The following is a 16,082-nucleotide window of genomic DNA, read 5'->3' on the forward strand; positions in this document are numbered from 1 at the left end:
CACTAAAGTTTCGAGCAAATAAAACCTGCTCGACTCGTGCTCGTTAAAGTTTCGAGTCGAGCAGCTCACAATCTGCTCATTAAAATTTTGGTCCTTCTATTATTATTGCCTTTATTTATTTTTTGTTCAATTTATATTGTTTTCCTTATTATATATAGATTTTATTAAAAATTTACTCTTTCTTTTTTTATGATATAAATTAAGGCTTAATAAGTGTCAAATTTGTTTAAAGATAGTAACTTGTTGTTTGCAAATTCTATATTAATATTATATTATCGAGTTGCTCACGAGCTTATCGAGTCGAGTTAGAGCTTGCTCAACTTGTGCTCGTTAACATCTCGAGTCGAGTCGAGTCGAATTCGTGTCGAGCTAACTCGAGTCGAGTTTTGACCGAGCGTTGATCGAGTCGAGTAAGAGTTGCTCGCGAGCTGCTCAACTCAATTAGCACCCCTAATTGGAGCTGAATTAAACTGAACTGAACTGAACTGAATTGAAATTAAGTAAATGTGAACAGGCCCTTAGTGAGCCATGCACGTTTATTTAAATTATAATAAAGCGAAATGATGATCGATCAAATGATGAACCACAATTTGACCTAATAAATTAGCCAAATCCGAATCAAATAACTTATCACGGAAATACAACAAAAAATTAGCTATCATTCAATTGACCTATTTGCCAACTAAATTAACCATTAGATAGGGCATAGGGGCACAAGTAAACCATGTTGAGAAACGGTGTGAAAATCAAACCTATTATTTGCATTATTCAATTCAATGTCTAATTATAAAACTTATATGGAGTTAATGAGAAATTAAGATCTATGTTCTAGTGATCGACTAGGATCCATTACACTTGGAAGCACCCTATATTTGACCCAATTATTTTACTATATACTAGTAAATAAATTGACTCCCCTCTTATTTATTTAATTAATCAACTCCTGAACTTACAAAGAATATCTTTGAAAAGTAGTCACCTCCTTAATTTAGAATAAAAACCTCCTCATTGGATTATACCACACTTCATGCATCCTTCCCCACAAAATCACCCTACAACGTTAACTCAATTTTTTTAACCACAATTTTCGCGTCAACTCTTTCCTTTATTCCCTCTATAAACCCCTTCTTCTCCTCAAACCATTCTTACCTCCCCTCTAATTCTTTAAAAGTTCATAAGCTATCATAACACAAATAACATAAAACTCACAACCCTTAGCATAACCCCTTTTGTTGACATTTTGTTTCAAAATGTCAACAACGATGATTCGAAGGACTATCAAGGCAATAGCCTTGGTAGCAATCACCTTGGCAATGGTCATAGCAATAAGCTCCATCAATTTTAGCAACCAACAACGCGAGCAAACCTTTGCTCGCGATGCGGGATATGTTGATGACCATGTTGAAGAACAAGCCGAGGATGATCACTTGTTACTCCCCTCTAAGAGGGTGAGCCGGTTCCTAGGTGAAGGTAACATTGATGATTTTCAACTCCATGGAAGAATCTTAAAGCCCGCGGATCATTGCCACAAGGATTACGAGGTTTGTGACATAAGGTATGGTAAGGACTTCACTTGTTGTGGAAACAAGTGTTTCGATCTCACCATTGATAAGAAGCATTGTGGATCTTGCCATAACAAGTGCAAGTTCACGCACGATTGTTGCGACGGAAAGTGTGTAGACAAAACCTATGACAAGAGGCATTGTGGGAGATGCAACTACAAGTGCAAGGAAGGACAATATTGTGTTTATGGGATGTGTGACTATGCTTGATTGATTTATATCCCATTTTGAGTCATTATTTATTTGAGGTTTGTCATATTTATTTATCAAGTAATAAAGAGCCACAAATTTGTGGTGGATTATTTTCTGTTTTTATGTTTTCTTACAAAAAAAAGTTTATAATTATACATACTCACAGTTTGTTTGATTATTCATACATATAATAAATTTATGTCTTGATATGATGATCTTCTGTGCTATCAAAACCAATAATGTACTATACATACATATACCATTTAAATTTTCTCAATGTTGTAAGAAGACCTATAGCTTTGGCAATATTTTGTTGTTATAAATACTAATGTTGTGTTGTGTTATAGGGATTGGAAATGTCCATTTTTCTTCAGGAATCGCATGATATTGATTTGATGAGGATACTTAAATAAATTGTGTATCGAGGTAACTGACTAGGTGATTTTATATTCTAATTTTTTGGTTAAAAGTTAACCTAGGTCGTTCTTTGATCATTCTAATAAAAGTAAACGTAATACAAATAGCATTGTGTGTTCAAATGATACGTTGTTTTTTTCATTACTTTTTGTGTCACAGTAACAAAAAGGTGTTCTTATTTACAAATTTTCTGCGCATGTAGTTTATTGCATAGCTATAACCAATTGCTTGCATAACATTAAAATAAAAAACTTATGGCAAACAATTTCTACTTTGACCACCTTCTCAAATGTCTGCAACAATATTTGCATGGAAAAATAACTTTACCTATTCTCTATACATTGGTCTCACTTTTTATTATCTTTCTAATCACATGAGCACCTAAAATACCAATTAAGCGCACCTTAATGTTACAATAATAATAAAATAATAGTGGAAATATTAGGGAAACATAGATGATAGATTAGACTCCTTAAAAGCGATTATTCTAGAATTAAATAATAACATGAAGTAAAGCATTCAACAACTTGTATACCAAGTATAAATAATGACACTTTTAATTTCAATTGTTTTGTTTTTATTGGCTTCAACTTTGTTCCTCAATTATTTTTTCTAATGATAATTAACGAGCAAAATGAATATCGTTTAGAAAAAAAAAATGTTAATAACAAACGTGACTTGTATGCAACAATTAGATCTCCTGGATAGTGTGTTTATGCAAAAGGCACAAATTTCCTTCACTATGCAAGATATGAGCTATCAATACAAAAGTGTAAACCAAGTAATAATGCACAATTAGCACCAAAAATTAAGCACATTCCACATTATAGTTGCTTAATTAAGCATAATCTTATGAATAATTAATAAATTAATCAGATCAGAATCACAGTCAATGTTGTAACACCAAAGTTTCTTAGAAAAAAAAATAATACGGAGTAATATATATGCATGGTACGTAGTATGTATGTATAATGTAATACAGCCTTGCAGATTTACGGTAAGCTTGTAAATTGTAGAAGAAAAAGCCAAAAAAGAAACCCACAAATAAGAAAGCAAAACCTTGAATGTCACGTAATTTAATACAAGTATAAATAATATGTTTACGTGAAAACTAAAAAGAACCTAGCTCCATTAAGTTCGCTTTGAACCACGTGTAACACTTGACCCAACAATAATAGTTTGCACAAATAATGGGATTTTTCACATGAATTCGTCGTCTATTAGCAGTTAGCTAGCTATCAAGACAGTCAAAATGAGGCTACGCAAGCTAATTTAGTGTTAGCAAATTAAGTTGGAATTTATTAGAAATATTGACTTCCAAATACTAGGTAGTTATAGGAATTACTTTGTAATACCCATGATTAGCTAGAGATGTCAAAAACTAATTCGATTTTTTTTCAAAAAAAAAAAAAAAAAAAAAAAAAAAAAAAAAAAAAAAAAACCATAGTTGAACAAAAACCAATATGGCTTGGGAAAAAAAAACACATTCAATCTACATGGATATACTGATATCTTATAAACAATTAATTAATTTGAATATATGATACGAATTAATTAGACAGTTGATAACCCGGCTGTAAACACGATTTGATAGTCATGACATTGATAGTATCAATTTTAATCTATGTATATTGTTAATATTCAATGAAAAAACATTTGCTACCAACGTACTCTGGCTAAGTGGCTATCATACATATACTGTAATAATTCTTCCCTTGTGCCCTACCCCTATGTCTAACTCCATCACCAAGAACAGAGTTGATGCATTGTAATAACCAACATAATAAACCTGCTCTACTCAGTATCACTACACCATACACCGGTATCTTGTGATGAAACCAATTTTGTATCCAAACATCAAACCCGATCCCAGGGCCGTATCTGGGCCGGGGCAGCCGGGGCACCCGCCCAGGGCCCCAAAATTTTAAATCCATATTCGTATTATTTAAAAAAAAAAAAAAAAAAAAAAGAAAAAAAATTATATACTGAGAATAACGAAGTAAGAGTCAGTTAATCAAGCAAATTATTCCCTTATTAATCCCCTCAAATTAATTCCTCCTAGAAAATAGCCCCTTCATCTTTGGGAAGTTGAATTTGCCAAATTAATTCCTATAATCTAACCAAATACAACCGTATAATCTTCAATTTTCATTCATGAAATCAATTATTTGTATCATTACCTATATTTTTCTGATTTTTCATCTTCCTTCCCAAATTAATTCTAAACAGATGATTTCCCCCATAAACGTTCATCTTTGCAATCAATTTTCAACGGGATTAAAATCTAAGATTTTTCCTATAAATTATACTCTTTCAATTGTTCTGCACATATCAATTTTCTTAATCACTTTTTTCTATTTGTATTTATTATATTTTCACCATAATTATGGAGTTTGGCGTCGATGATCGAAGATGAAATCAGAAATCATACGAGTATTGGTAAGTTCTTAAATTTAACTTTTTTCCAGCAATTAATTTATTTTAATTTATGAATTATTCAATTTTACATTAGTATTTCTGAAATATTAAATAAGATGCTATACGAATTAATTTTTCCAGTTAATTCTCAATGTATCAGTTTTCTTGAATCATGAATATGATATTTGATTATTGATTATGAATTATCAAATTGTCAATTGATAAATTTTTAACTATAAATTTATGATTTATGAATTATCACTTATCAGTATCAAATTTTGTCAAATTGTTGATTGATAGATTTTAATTATGGATTTTTTTGTTATTGTAGGTGTTGCTCATTGTTATTTGACGACTTTTGGTCTTTTGGACTTTTCGGCTATACTACTAGCATCTTGCGAGATTCGGTGATATCATTCTTTAACTTTTATTGTGTTATTTATTTTAATAATGTTTCCGAGAAAATATGCATCCGGTCATGATAAAAGGGAAAAAAGAAAACGAGCTCAACATTTGATTGAATCTCAAAGAGGATCATTAGATAAATTTTTTTATAGTAGTCGAGTTGAAGAACCTTCGAATAATTTGAATAATGTTGAAGTTCCTAATGACGTGCCAATTGTTGATGTTCCTAATGATGTGCCAATTGTCGATGTTCCTAATGATTTGCCAAATGTTGATGTTCCTAATGATGTGCCAAATGTTGATGTCCCTAATGATGTGCCTAATGTTGATGTGGGTATTAATGAACATTTTATCCCTCCTTTTGATATCTATGATCCTAGGAATTGGGGTTTACTTGATGCTAAAACTAGAGATATTTTGATTGAAAAAGGCCCTATAAGAGAATTAAATCTCACATTTCCTACCGATAGCTTTTCTAGGCATTTTTCATATTCTTATTTTATAAGAAAGTTGAGTAATGGGGAAACTTCGGATAGAAAATGGTTGGTTTATTCAAAACATGTTGATAAAGTGTATTGTTTTTGTTGTAAGTTGTTCACTTCTCAAAATAACAAAACTCTTTTAGCAAATGATGGAGTGAATGATTGGAAACATTTGAGTGAGAAACTCAAACTACATGAGAATAGTGTTGAACATTTGACTAATATGAGTACTTGGAATGAAACAAGATTGAGATTGAATAAGAACAAAGGCATTGATAAAGAGTTGCAAGATGGGATTCTTAAAGAAAAGGAACGTTGGAGACAAGTTTTGATAAGAATAATATCTGTTGTTAAATGTCTTGCTAAACATAATTTAGCTTTTCGTGGGTCTAATGGAATATTGTATGAGGATAGTAATGGTAATTTTTTAGGCTTGATTGAAATGATAGCTGAATTTGATTTGATAATGCAAGATCATGTTAGACGTATAAAAAGTCATGAAATTCACTATCACTACCTTGGTCCTCAAATTCAAAATGAATTGATTTCTCTTTTAGCCCATAGTGTTAGAATTTCTATGATAAAGATCATCAAAGAGGCTAAATATTTTTCTGTGATACTTGATTGTACCCCGGATGTAAGCCATCAAGAGCAAATGACTTTGATAGTACGATGTGTTAATGTGTCTTGTGATAAGATAAAAGTAGAAGAATTTTTTTTAGAATTCTTAATAGTAGATGATACATCAGGGTTGGGACTCTTTAATGAATTGTTAAATGTATGCAAGTCTCTTGATTTAGATATTGATGATGTTAGAGGTCAAGGTTATGACAATGGTTCTAATATGAAAGGAAAACATCAAGGGGTTCAAAATAGATTACTTGGAATAAATCCAAGGGCTTTATATATGCCATGTGCTTGTCATAGTCTTAATTTAACTCTTTCGGATATGGCACATTCTTGTGTTAAAGCTATTTCTTTTTTTGGAATTGTGCAACGCATATACACATTATTTGCAAGTTCTACAAAAAAATGGAAGGTTTTAGTTGATAACGTTCCGGGTCTAACTGTTAAATCTTTGTGTAATACTCGATGGGAAAGTCGAATTAAAAGTGTTAAAGCTATTAGATTTCAAGCGCCTCAAATAAAGTTAGCTTTGCAAAAATTGTATGAATCTAGTGGTAATGATGCTAAGACTAAGAGTGAATGTGAAAGTTTAGCTAATTGTGTTGCAAGTTATGAATTTTTACTTGGCATTGTGATTTGGTATGACATTTTATTCGCAATTAACAATGTGAGTAAGAAATTGCAAACTAAGTCTATGTGTATTGGAGCTGCAATGAAGGAAGTGAAAGGTATTATTTTGTATTTTGAGGAGTATAGAAATAATGGCTTTGAATCCAGTATAAATATTGCTAAAAGCCTTGCATTTGATATGGATATAGAGCCTACACTTCCAACAAAGCGTCAAGTATTTAGAAAAAGGCAATTTGATGAGAATAATGGTAATGATGAAGAAATACAATCACCCGAGGAATCTTTTAGAGTTAATTATTTTTTGGTGGTTGTTGATATGGCAATAAACTCTTTGAAAAATAGATTTGAACAATTAGAGGTGTTTGAAAATATATTTGGATTTTTGTTTGATTCAAACAAATTAAAGTCATTAGACAATGATGAATTAAGAAAATCTTGCATCAATTTTAAGACTACATTTTCTCATAATAATTTTTCTGATGTTGATGCAGATGATCTATTTTCAGAATTAAAAGTATTGCAAATGACTTTACCAAATATGTTGATGTCGGCACATGAGATTCTAGAGTTTGTCAAAGATGCCGATTGCTTTCCAAATGCATCAATAGCTTATCGGATACTATTGACTATGCCGGTAACGGTGGCATCTGCCGAAAGAAGTTTTTCAAAGTTGAAATTATTGAAAACCTACTTGAGATCATCAATGTCTCAAGAAAGGTTGAATGGTTTAGCTACTTTATGTATCGAGAGAACTATGTTAGAGCATATTGATGTAGAAACTATTATTAATGACTTTGCATCTAGAAATGCTAGAAGGAAACATTTTGTATAAGCATTACTGTACCAATAAAATTTCTTAACTTCAAATAAAATATCGCGTATTTTATTTTATTTTTTTGCATACCCAATTTTTCTCTTATTAAATTCAATAGTTAGCTAACTAGGGCCCCAATTTTTTATCCGCCCCTAGGCCTCCGAAATCTCAGAAACGGGCCTGCCCGATCCTATACAGCGTAATAGAAAAATTCAAGTACCATAGTGTTGTAGGACTTTTACTCTTGCAGGGATAGCCAAGTAGAAAGAAATGAGGGGAAAACGAGCACAAAAATCACTTTGAACGAAACCAACATGACATAATTCAAGGAATGACTTATTTTGTCAGAAACAAGTCTTAATGAGATTCTTATTTATAAGAGGCTTAGAGATGCCAAATCCATGGTTCCAATCCTATGATTTAAACAACGGTTTGTAAGAGATTGAGGCCATTTACTCTGCCACAGTTAGGAGAAGGAAATGTGGCGGTACCTGTGTTTCATGCCTGCACTCCAGAAGGGGTTTTAATACATGAAAGCAGGAACTTATCTTCATTTCCTCCACTTAAATGCAGCAAACAAACGGCCTTACACATACAGGCATTAGAACAACTGAACAACACGACAATGAGATCCCTCTCATCAGATATTGCTCGATTCCATAAGACTATATATCATCATGGAGGCAGCAGATTTCTCAGCTTCCTTGATTCTTGACTTCTCATCTCCCAACACAGAAAGTTTCTCATCATCTGATGTTACAATCAGTACAGAACATATATATTTCTTCTCGTGACCCACCTTCACTTCTTTTTCAATCCTGCAAGTTGATGTGCATGAAATTATTAGATTTGCTTAATGTAATTTCAGAAAACCTGTAAATCACTAAAAATACAAACAAGCTCATGCAGCTCCAACAAAGTTATACATTTCATTCGTCTCATTGCTATTTACAAATAAAAAAAGAGTACCTGTATGTTGCCTTAGACCATTTCTTTTTGCCACAAAGATCATTTAACTTCTGCTTAGCAGATTCAATCTCATATGTCTCGTTAACTTCATAATCAACATCCATATCATTAACAGATTTGTTGAGCTTCTCTAGTGCCACTTTAGCTGCCTTAAGCTTAGCAATATTTTCCTGGTCAGAAGTTCTGGTTGCAACGAGCTTTGCATCCACGTAAATGCTACAAATATCTTTTTCACCCTTCCTCCAGTGCCTAATATCAACTTTTTTTTCCTTCATTCTGGCATAACTCATAGAGCATTGCCACTGGCTGCACTGATAATGTCTCGAGTCTAACAATTGGCTCTAGAAGACCCCTAACAACCTACAATATACCGCCATTTTCAAATGTGACAGCATTGCTGTCATTAATTGATGCAAGTACAATGAAAGAACCAGAAACCGGTGTACTAACCTGCCAGAGAAATTTCAGATCAAAATCACAGTCAAGATAAACAGCTGCTATTACAGATTCCACTATGTCAGCAAGAACCTTTGGGGCTTTTACTGCACCTTTATTAAGTGCAGTTTCATCTTCTGCTTCCACAACAAGTGCAAATTCTCGAACCTTTAGACAAGCAATGCAGAAATAATAGAATCAGACGTATTCATATGCTGTAAATTATATGAGAACATTTCATACGAACTTACGAAGTATGTTTTATTTCCTAAGTGTTTATTTTTCTTATTGCCATATGAAAAAGAACCATTTCGGCGTTTACAGAATATAATTTCCTATGCATCGTTGCCAATTTTTTAGAAAGATTGGCGCATTCAACACTCTTTTGGTTGTCTCCAATCCACAGTATAGTCATAGTTAGTCATGTACTTACGTATGTTCAAGTTCAACACTATTTATCTGGTACTCGTAGGTTTTATTAAGTAGTAACATGGGCCAGTCACAACTCACAAGAATGTGAGTAATGCCAGAGTTTAGTACTTAGAAATGAAATGTACTTGTATGTAAAGATATTGAAGTACTTTGTATTATTAAATGAAATGTACTTAGTATTTTGATATAAATGTAGTATTATTATTGTATTTTTTTATGATTTTAATTAAATGAAATGTACTTGTATGTAAAGATATTGAAGTACTTTGTATTAGTGTAAGAAATATAATGACAAATATCACATTGATGCAACTATATTGTGAAGTGAGGAAGTAGTTTAGTTGGTGTTAGACTTGAAGTGACATCAAAGACTTTGATATCAAATCTCGCCTACATTATTTTTCGCATCTCTCTACACCACGGAAAAAATTCCAACAAATAACAGACCATTAATTAAGTAATAGACAAAAAATAATCAATTACTCCGTAATCAATACAAAACCCTTAATAAATGAGTACCTTGGCATCAAGAAGAAGAGAATTACGACGGACGTAACGATAAAGGCCAATACGAACAGCAACACGAGCAAGTTTCTCAGTATTAGTATTCGCACAACAGAGGAGATGAAGAATTCCTTCGTCAACATTTGGATAATCCAAAAACACTGAATTTGCGACTGCAAGCCCTAAAACGGCGTCGCCTAAGAACTCCAGTCTTTGGTATCACACTGACTTAGTAGTAGTACTCGACGAGTGAGTCAGCGCTTCTTCTAGAAGTTTCTTGTTCCTGAACTTGTAGTTTAGTATTCCTTCGACGGATGAAACGCAGCGTTCTATGTCTTTTGGTGGGTCCTCCTCGCCGGAGATGGACATTGGGGTGGGGATTGACATTGGGTTGTTGTATTAGAAACCTAAATACTCTCGCGGTGTCCGCGCGTGGAGGACAAGATAAGTTTAGTTTGAAAGCTAAAGGTTGGACCACATTGGAGTTTTTTCAAGTACTTGGTCGGGTTCAGTGAGGCTAGATTGGGTCGGGTCTATTTTAAATTTGATTCATGCAAAATACGGAGTAATTGTGTTCATTCAAGTCCAAATCTGAATTATGAAACGACGTATTAGGAATTCCCCTTGTGAGAGGGTTTCCCGTTTCCTAATATTTACTTTTTTCTTACCATTGTGAAAAAAAAAAAGTCTAAATCTGAATCGTGTTTTTTTTGGGTCGGTTTCAAATTGGATCAATTGAGTCAGTATTTGACACCTCTACCTTGCAACGTATCATCTTAATATTTTGATCAAAACTTACATTGGTATTGTACATTTCCAGATGCTTGTTCATTATAGTAAATTTAAAAGAAATATACGCTTTTCAAAAAGATTAGTCTATTTTTGTCAAAAAAAAAAAAAAGAAAAGAAAACTTTGTTGAAATGTTGATGCAAGTTCATATGTCTTGAAAATTAACCTAATGTAGACTTTCTTAGAAACGCAATTTTCAAAAAGCCATTTGCAAAACAAAGCTTCCTGCTAGCGTGGCACATGTGCATTTGTATTTTGTAACTTGTTAAATAGTTCATCTAAATTTGTTTAGGTGTGTGCCAAGCAAAGCAAGATTCATGCTTTTGGGTGTTGCTCTACTCCAAGTTATATAAGATTCAACATACGCTTACAGATTCCAGTAATCGAAAAAGGTTGGCAGTTGAAGAACCAAAGAAACAAGTATGATAAAAATAGATAAATAAATCACTTACATTAACGAATAACAAGTGTACATTACAATCCACAATTATGCCCAAACAATATGTGGATATGCTTATTTGGTTCTATGTAGAAAAAAACAAGACTAGTGTACATCAAATAAGGAATGCCTTAAGATTGTCAAATAAAAGTTCAACCTAACAGGCCATAAACTTTTCGAGTTTATGGATTTGGCAGAGATGAGATGCCAAATTATTCTGAAAGAATAATTGAAACCCGTATTGAGTAAACATATTTACGGTCTCAATTAAAGATTTTGTTGATACATGAGCGGCCCATTACTCTGTTGCAGTTAGGTCAAGGAAATGTGGAAGTACCTGTGTCTTATGCCTGTAACTTCAGAGTTCAGAAATTTCCACACCTGTAAACCTGGGTGGTTTTCTTGGGGGATATTTCGTCACAATGTCAGGCATGAGAAGCAGGAACTTTCCTCCATTTCCTCCACTTAGCTGCAACAGATGAATGGGCCGTAATGGCAGCACATCATCAACACGACGATGAAACCCTTCAGAGATAGTTGGACTCCACAAGGCTATGGATCATCATGGAGGCAGCAGAATTCTCAGCCTCCTTGACTCTTGACTTCTCATCTCCTGACATAAATAGCTTCACTTCTGCTGTTTCGATCTCAACGGAGCATATAAATTTCTTCTCATGAGCTAGCCCCACTTCTTTCTCAACCCTGCAAGTTCATATTAAACAACAGAAAAGAAATTAAACCAGTTAATTCAAGATTACTATTAAACTTGTCATTTCATTATTACAGTTTCTGGTTTCCAAATGCCCATATATGAATGTAGTTAATCACATCTTATGCTAGACCTCCGATACTAAAGACTTGCAAAGTTTGATTTTGGTAAACCAGATTTTAGTTGCGAAAGAACTTTATAAGGCTGTAAATCATGATTAATGCAAACAAGCCTTACACTCTTACAGTAGTCATTATACACCTAATATCATCAACTTACAAGCATGCAGTTCCAAAAAAATTAGATATTTCATCTATCGAACATCTACAACAGAGAAAAAGTAATACCTGTATGTTGCCTTCGGCCATTTCTTTTTGCCACATAGCTCATGTAACTTCTGCTTAGCAGATTCAATCTCATTTTTGTCATTGACTTCATAAACAATACCCACGTTATTGATAACAGATTTATTGATTTTCTCCAGTGCCTCTTTCGCTGCATTAAGCTTAGCAATATCCTTCTGATCAGAAGTTCCGGTAGCAATAAGCTTTCCATCCACATAAATGCTACAAATATTTGTATCAACTTTCCTCCAGTGTTTCATATCAACTTGTTTTCCTTGCTTCTGGCATAACTCATACAGCATTGTCACTGGCTGCAGTGGCAAGGTCTCAAGGGTCACGATAGGCTCCAGAAGACCCCTGATAATCTGCAATTAACATCATAATTTGGAATTCAAACACAGAAGCATTCCTTTAATTATTACCACAAGCTCAATGGAGAGCAAAACACCAGTGTACTAACCTTCCAAACATATTTCAAATCGAAATCACAGTCAACATAAACGGCTGCTATTATAGATTCTACTATGTCAGCAAGAACTTTTGGGGCTTTTACTGCACCTCCGTAAATAGCAGCTAGCTCATCCTCTGATTCCACAGCAAGTGCAAACTCTCGAACCTTTATACACACAAGGCGAATAAGATCAGATGGGATTTTTGTTTATGCTTCAAATTAATGTGAGACAATTCATATGTTTCAAGTAATGTTACAAAATGGATGAGTTTTTCATAAATATACATTTGATTAAAGCCAAAGGTGTTTGAAATTATGTTTAAAACACTTCCTGTTTACAACACCTGCCATAATAAGTATAAATTTTTCCTGGAAGGCACTCGAATTTAATTTCCTAAGTACGAAATTTGCAGGGGAAGAAAATAACATGGGGAACAATTATATGAGCACAACGCAACGTAATACTTATTGTTGTAATAAAGTACATCAGTTAAAATCATAGATGATGCAAGCGATGATAGTTCAATATGGATACGATGAAATGTTCCACGGGATGAGTACTTTCATAAGACTGATTCATTAGATCAAAATCCAGTAAGGCTTTTGGATTAGCAAAGTTATCTAAGGGAGTAAGGAGTTATCATATAAACCCCTGTTGTCCCTCCACACATATGACATATAGTCAAATACAAGATGCCAAAGACCTAAAGAAAAAGCATCATGTATGATTTGATTATTACCAAAGCCAAGCACCCACTTCACAACTATTGCTTTTCAGCTAGTTTAACCAAAATAATAATAATAAACAAAAACCAACAATCTAATTTGGTTTCAAGGAAAGAACAAAGAATAAACAAGTTTGGGAAAACTAATAGAAAAATATTTGGCACAAAGAAAATTGATTTAGACACTCTCAAGTCTTAACTATTTTTTCATGCTCTGTACACAAAAATGAGTGCCAAAATCAGTTTTAGCACACCATTCCATTACTTTTCTCCCATTTACCAAATTTCTAGCAAATTTACCCCATTTGAATAAATAAACAAGTAGATAAAAATAGAAAATAAAAAAATCCTTTTAAGTTCAAAATATATAAAACAAATCATAATCTTAACCTCTCATTGTTTCAAATTAATCAATTGACTCAAGCATCCACAATCAAGATGGAAAAACTAAGATTACAGAGCAAGCACAATTCAATATCAACCCAACATAACAACAAATTTGTGTAAAAAAATAATTAAATAATGTACCTTTCAATTTATTATTATTTTTTTTTTTACAATTTTTTTTTAATTAATATACCGATATTTAAAATAGTCAAAGTCATGCATTTACAAACGGAGTCTAATTAATACTTCATACGTAACAACTTAAAAAAAAAAAAAAAAAAAAAACAGAGGAAGTGAAATTAATTAATTAAAGTTACAAAAACAATTAATTAATAAAACCTTAGCATCAAGAGCAAGAGCGTTATGACGGACATAACGGTAGAGACCGTGGCGAACAGCAACACGGGCGAGTTTCTCGGTGCTGATGTTAGCCGCACGAAGAAGCGATAAAATCCCCTGATCAACAGTTGGATACGCCAAATACACAAAATTTGCAAAAGCAAGTCCAACAACTGCATCTCCTACGAACTCCAGTCGTTGGTACGATGCTGACTCAGTACACGACGAGTGAGTCAGCGCTTCTTCTAGAACCTTCTTGTTTGTAAACCTGTAGTTTAGGATTGATTCGACTGATGATACGCAGGATTCCATGTCGTTTTTGTGGGTTAATAATTCTGTGGAGAGTGGTAATGGTGGTTGTGATGGTGAGTTGAATCGGTGAGTCAATGGAGAGGATCGCTGAGTTAGGAGAGAGAAAGAGAGAGAGAGAGATTGGTGGAGAGGAGAATTACAAGGGAGTTTGAAGTTCAGTCAAATTTAGGTCCCTGCTTTTGATTTTAAGATGTTTGTTTTTTTGTTTTGTTTTTTAAATCTTACGAAGTTACGAGGAATACGAGGTACTCTTTCCAGTTTGTTTAAATTTTAAACACAAAGTCACGTACTAAGGAGTTACTCGATTAAGGGTTATTTGATCAATCAAAGAAAACTTGATTAAGGGTTAATTAGTCAAAGATTATTCGATCGATCAAAAGTTACTCGGTTGGTCAGGGATCACTCGTTCAATGATTACTTGATTAGCGTTTTGGTGTGGGTTAATCGGCCACACAATGCAATTAGTCAAACAGTAAACACGCTTAATTTTAAATACTTTGCATTATTCGTAGTGAAAAAAAAATATATAAAGGTTAGCGCGTTCATCATATTGAATTCAGAAAATTTATCACCTAACTTTTTAATACTACCTTTTTTTTTTGTGCAAATAACCAATAACTTTTAAGTTATATATCATCTCCTATTAATCTATCATCTTTGTATATAATGCACCAAAACCATTTGATAATTTCTTAAAAAAAAAAAAAAAAAAAAAAAAAAAAAAAAAAAAAAACTAACTCTCTAGTGTACAGAATAGCATTTGAGCTTTCATTGCATTATTATTTTGATCAAGTTATTTGTAAATTTTGGTTTTTACAAATTAAAGTCAATCCGGAGTATTAAAGTAATAAGTGCAACTAAAATTAGTGATTTTTTTTTTTTATTATTGTAAATCGATAAATCGTACATCAATCTTTATTCTACTACGAGTATCAACTACATCCATATTTTGTGCTTTTTATGCAATGTCACATTATTTTAACTACGAGTAGCTTAGCTATTAAGTATTGGTTGTATTGGGACAATGGGGTATATTTTTTTTTTTTTTTTGGATAAGCAATGGGGTACTTTAAGTTAGGGTCAAGTTTCAAATTTTTATCCCTTAAAAAAATAGGATTTTTTGTAAATAATCATCCCCAAAATGTACCATGTGTTGAACTAACCACCCTTTTTTTTTTTTTTTTTGAAATTAAAAAATACCACCCCTTTTTTTACAAAATCAGTAGGTTTTACCACCCATACCAGTTTTCCGACCAGTTTTTCAAGTTAGGGTTTTAATATAAAAATTAAAACATATCCCTGCCACCTCATGTAGGCGGCAGCCCTGCTACCTCCAACACCCCTTCCCTTCCCTGTCTTTGTTTCCGGCATCCCCTCCTTTTTTTTCGTCCTTGTTTCAAGCCCCTTCCTTTCCCCCTTAACAATTTCGAACCCCTCCCCCCCCCCCCCCCCCCTCCATGGTTTAGGATAGTTTCGGGGTTAGGGTTTTAGGTGAGGGTTGGAGTTACAGGCTAATAGGGGATTTCAGGGGTGGAGAGTGGGTTAGAGTTTCGGTTACAGGCAAGAGGGTTTGAATTTCAGGTGAGAGATCAGGGATGGGTTACGGGTTACAGGAGAGGGGTGGGGACAGCGATTAGTGCTTCTTCGGTGGTTCAAACAGCCTGATGCGAGTTTCAAGCGGTGGTCGGGGTGGAGGCTG

At 33.4% G+C, this 16,082-nt stretch overlaps 3 protein-coding genes and 1 pseudogene across 4 annotated transcripts; 2 read left to right on the plus strand and 2 right to left on the minus strand.

Moving 5' to 3' along the window:
* The first annotated feature begins 1,250 nt into the window (after positions 1–1,250).
* LOC145576914 (stigma-specific STIG1-like protein 3) lies at positions 1,251–1,896 on the plus strand. The gene has a single exon (XM_081634613.1). The coding sequence runs from the start codon at positions 1,251–1,253 to the stop codon at positions 1,770–1,772; it is 522 nt and encodes a 173-aa protein (XP_081490739.1). The 3' UTR covers positions 1,773–1,896.
* A 3,143-nt stretch (positions 1,897–5,039) lies between these two features.
* Positions 5,040–7,565, plus strand: LOC145575741 (uncharacterized). The gene has a single exon (XM_081633553.1). The coding sequence runs from the start codon at positions 5,040–5,042 to the stop codon at positions 7,563–7,565; it is 2,526 nt and encodes an 841-aa protein (XP_081489679.1).
* A 622-nt stretch (positions 7,566–8,187) lies between these two features.
* Positions 8,188–10,270, minus strand: LOC145576915 (ribonuclease 3-like protein 2; annotated as a pseudogene). The gene is made up of 4 exons (XR_014098576.1): positions 9,903–10,270; positions 8,967–9,119; positions 8,517–8,876; positions 8,188–8,365 (listed from the first exon to the last, which is right to left on the minus strand). The product of XR_014098576.1 is annotated as a ribonuclease 3-like protein 2 (transcript).
* Positions 10,271–11,109: 839 nt separating this feature from the next.
* On the minus strand, positions 11,110–14,515 carry LOC145576916 (ribonuclease 3-like protein 2). Its single transcript, XM_081634614.1, has 4 exons — positions 14,072–14,515; positions 12,630–12,785; positions 12,173–12,534; positions 11,110–11,818 (listed from the first exon to the last, which is right to left on the minus strand). Exons 1-4 carry the CDS (start codon positions 14,381–14,383, stop codon positions 11,644–11,646), a joined length of 1,005 nt encoding a protein of 334 aa, XP_081490740.1. The 5' UTR covers positions 14,384–14,515; the 3' UTR covers positions 11,110–11,643.
* Positions 14,516–16,082: the final 1,567 nt, after the last annotated feature.

Source organism: Chenopodium album, chromosome 13 (assembly GCF_948465745.1).
Source record: "Chenopodium album chromosome 13, dcCheAlbu1.1, whole genome shotgun sequence".
In the NCBI taxonomy this organism is placed as follows: Eukaryota; Viridiplantae; Streptophyta; class Magnoliopsida; order Caryophyllales; family Amaranthaceae; genus Chenopodium; species Chenopodium album.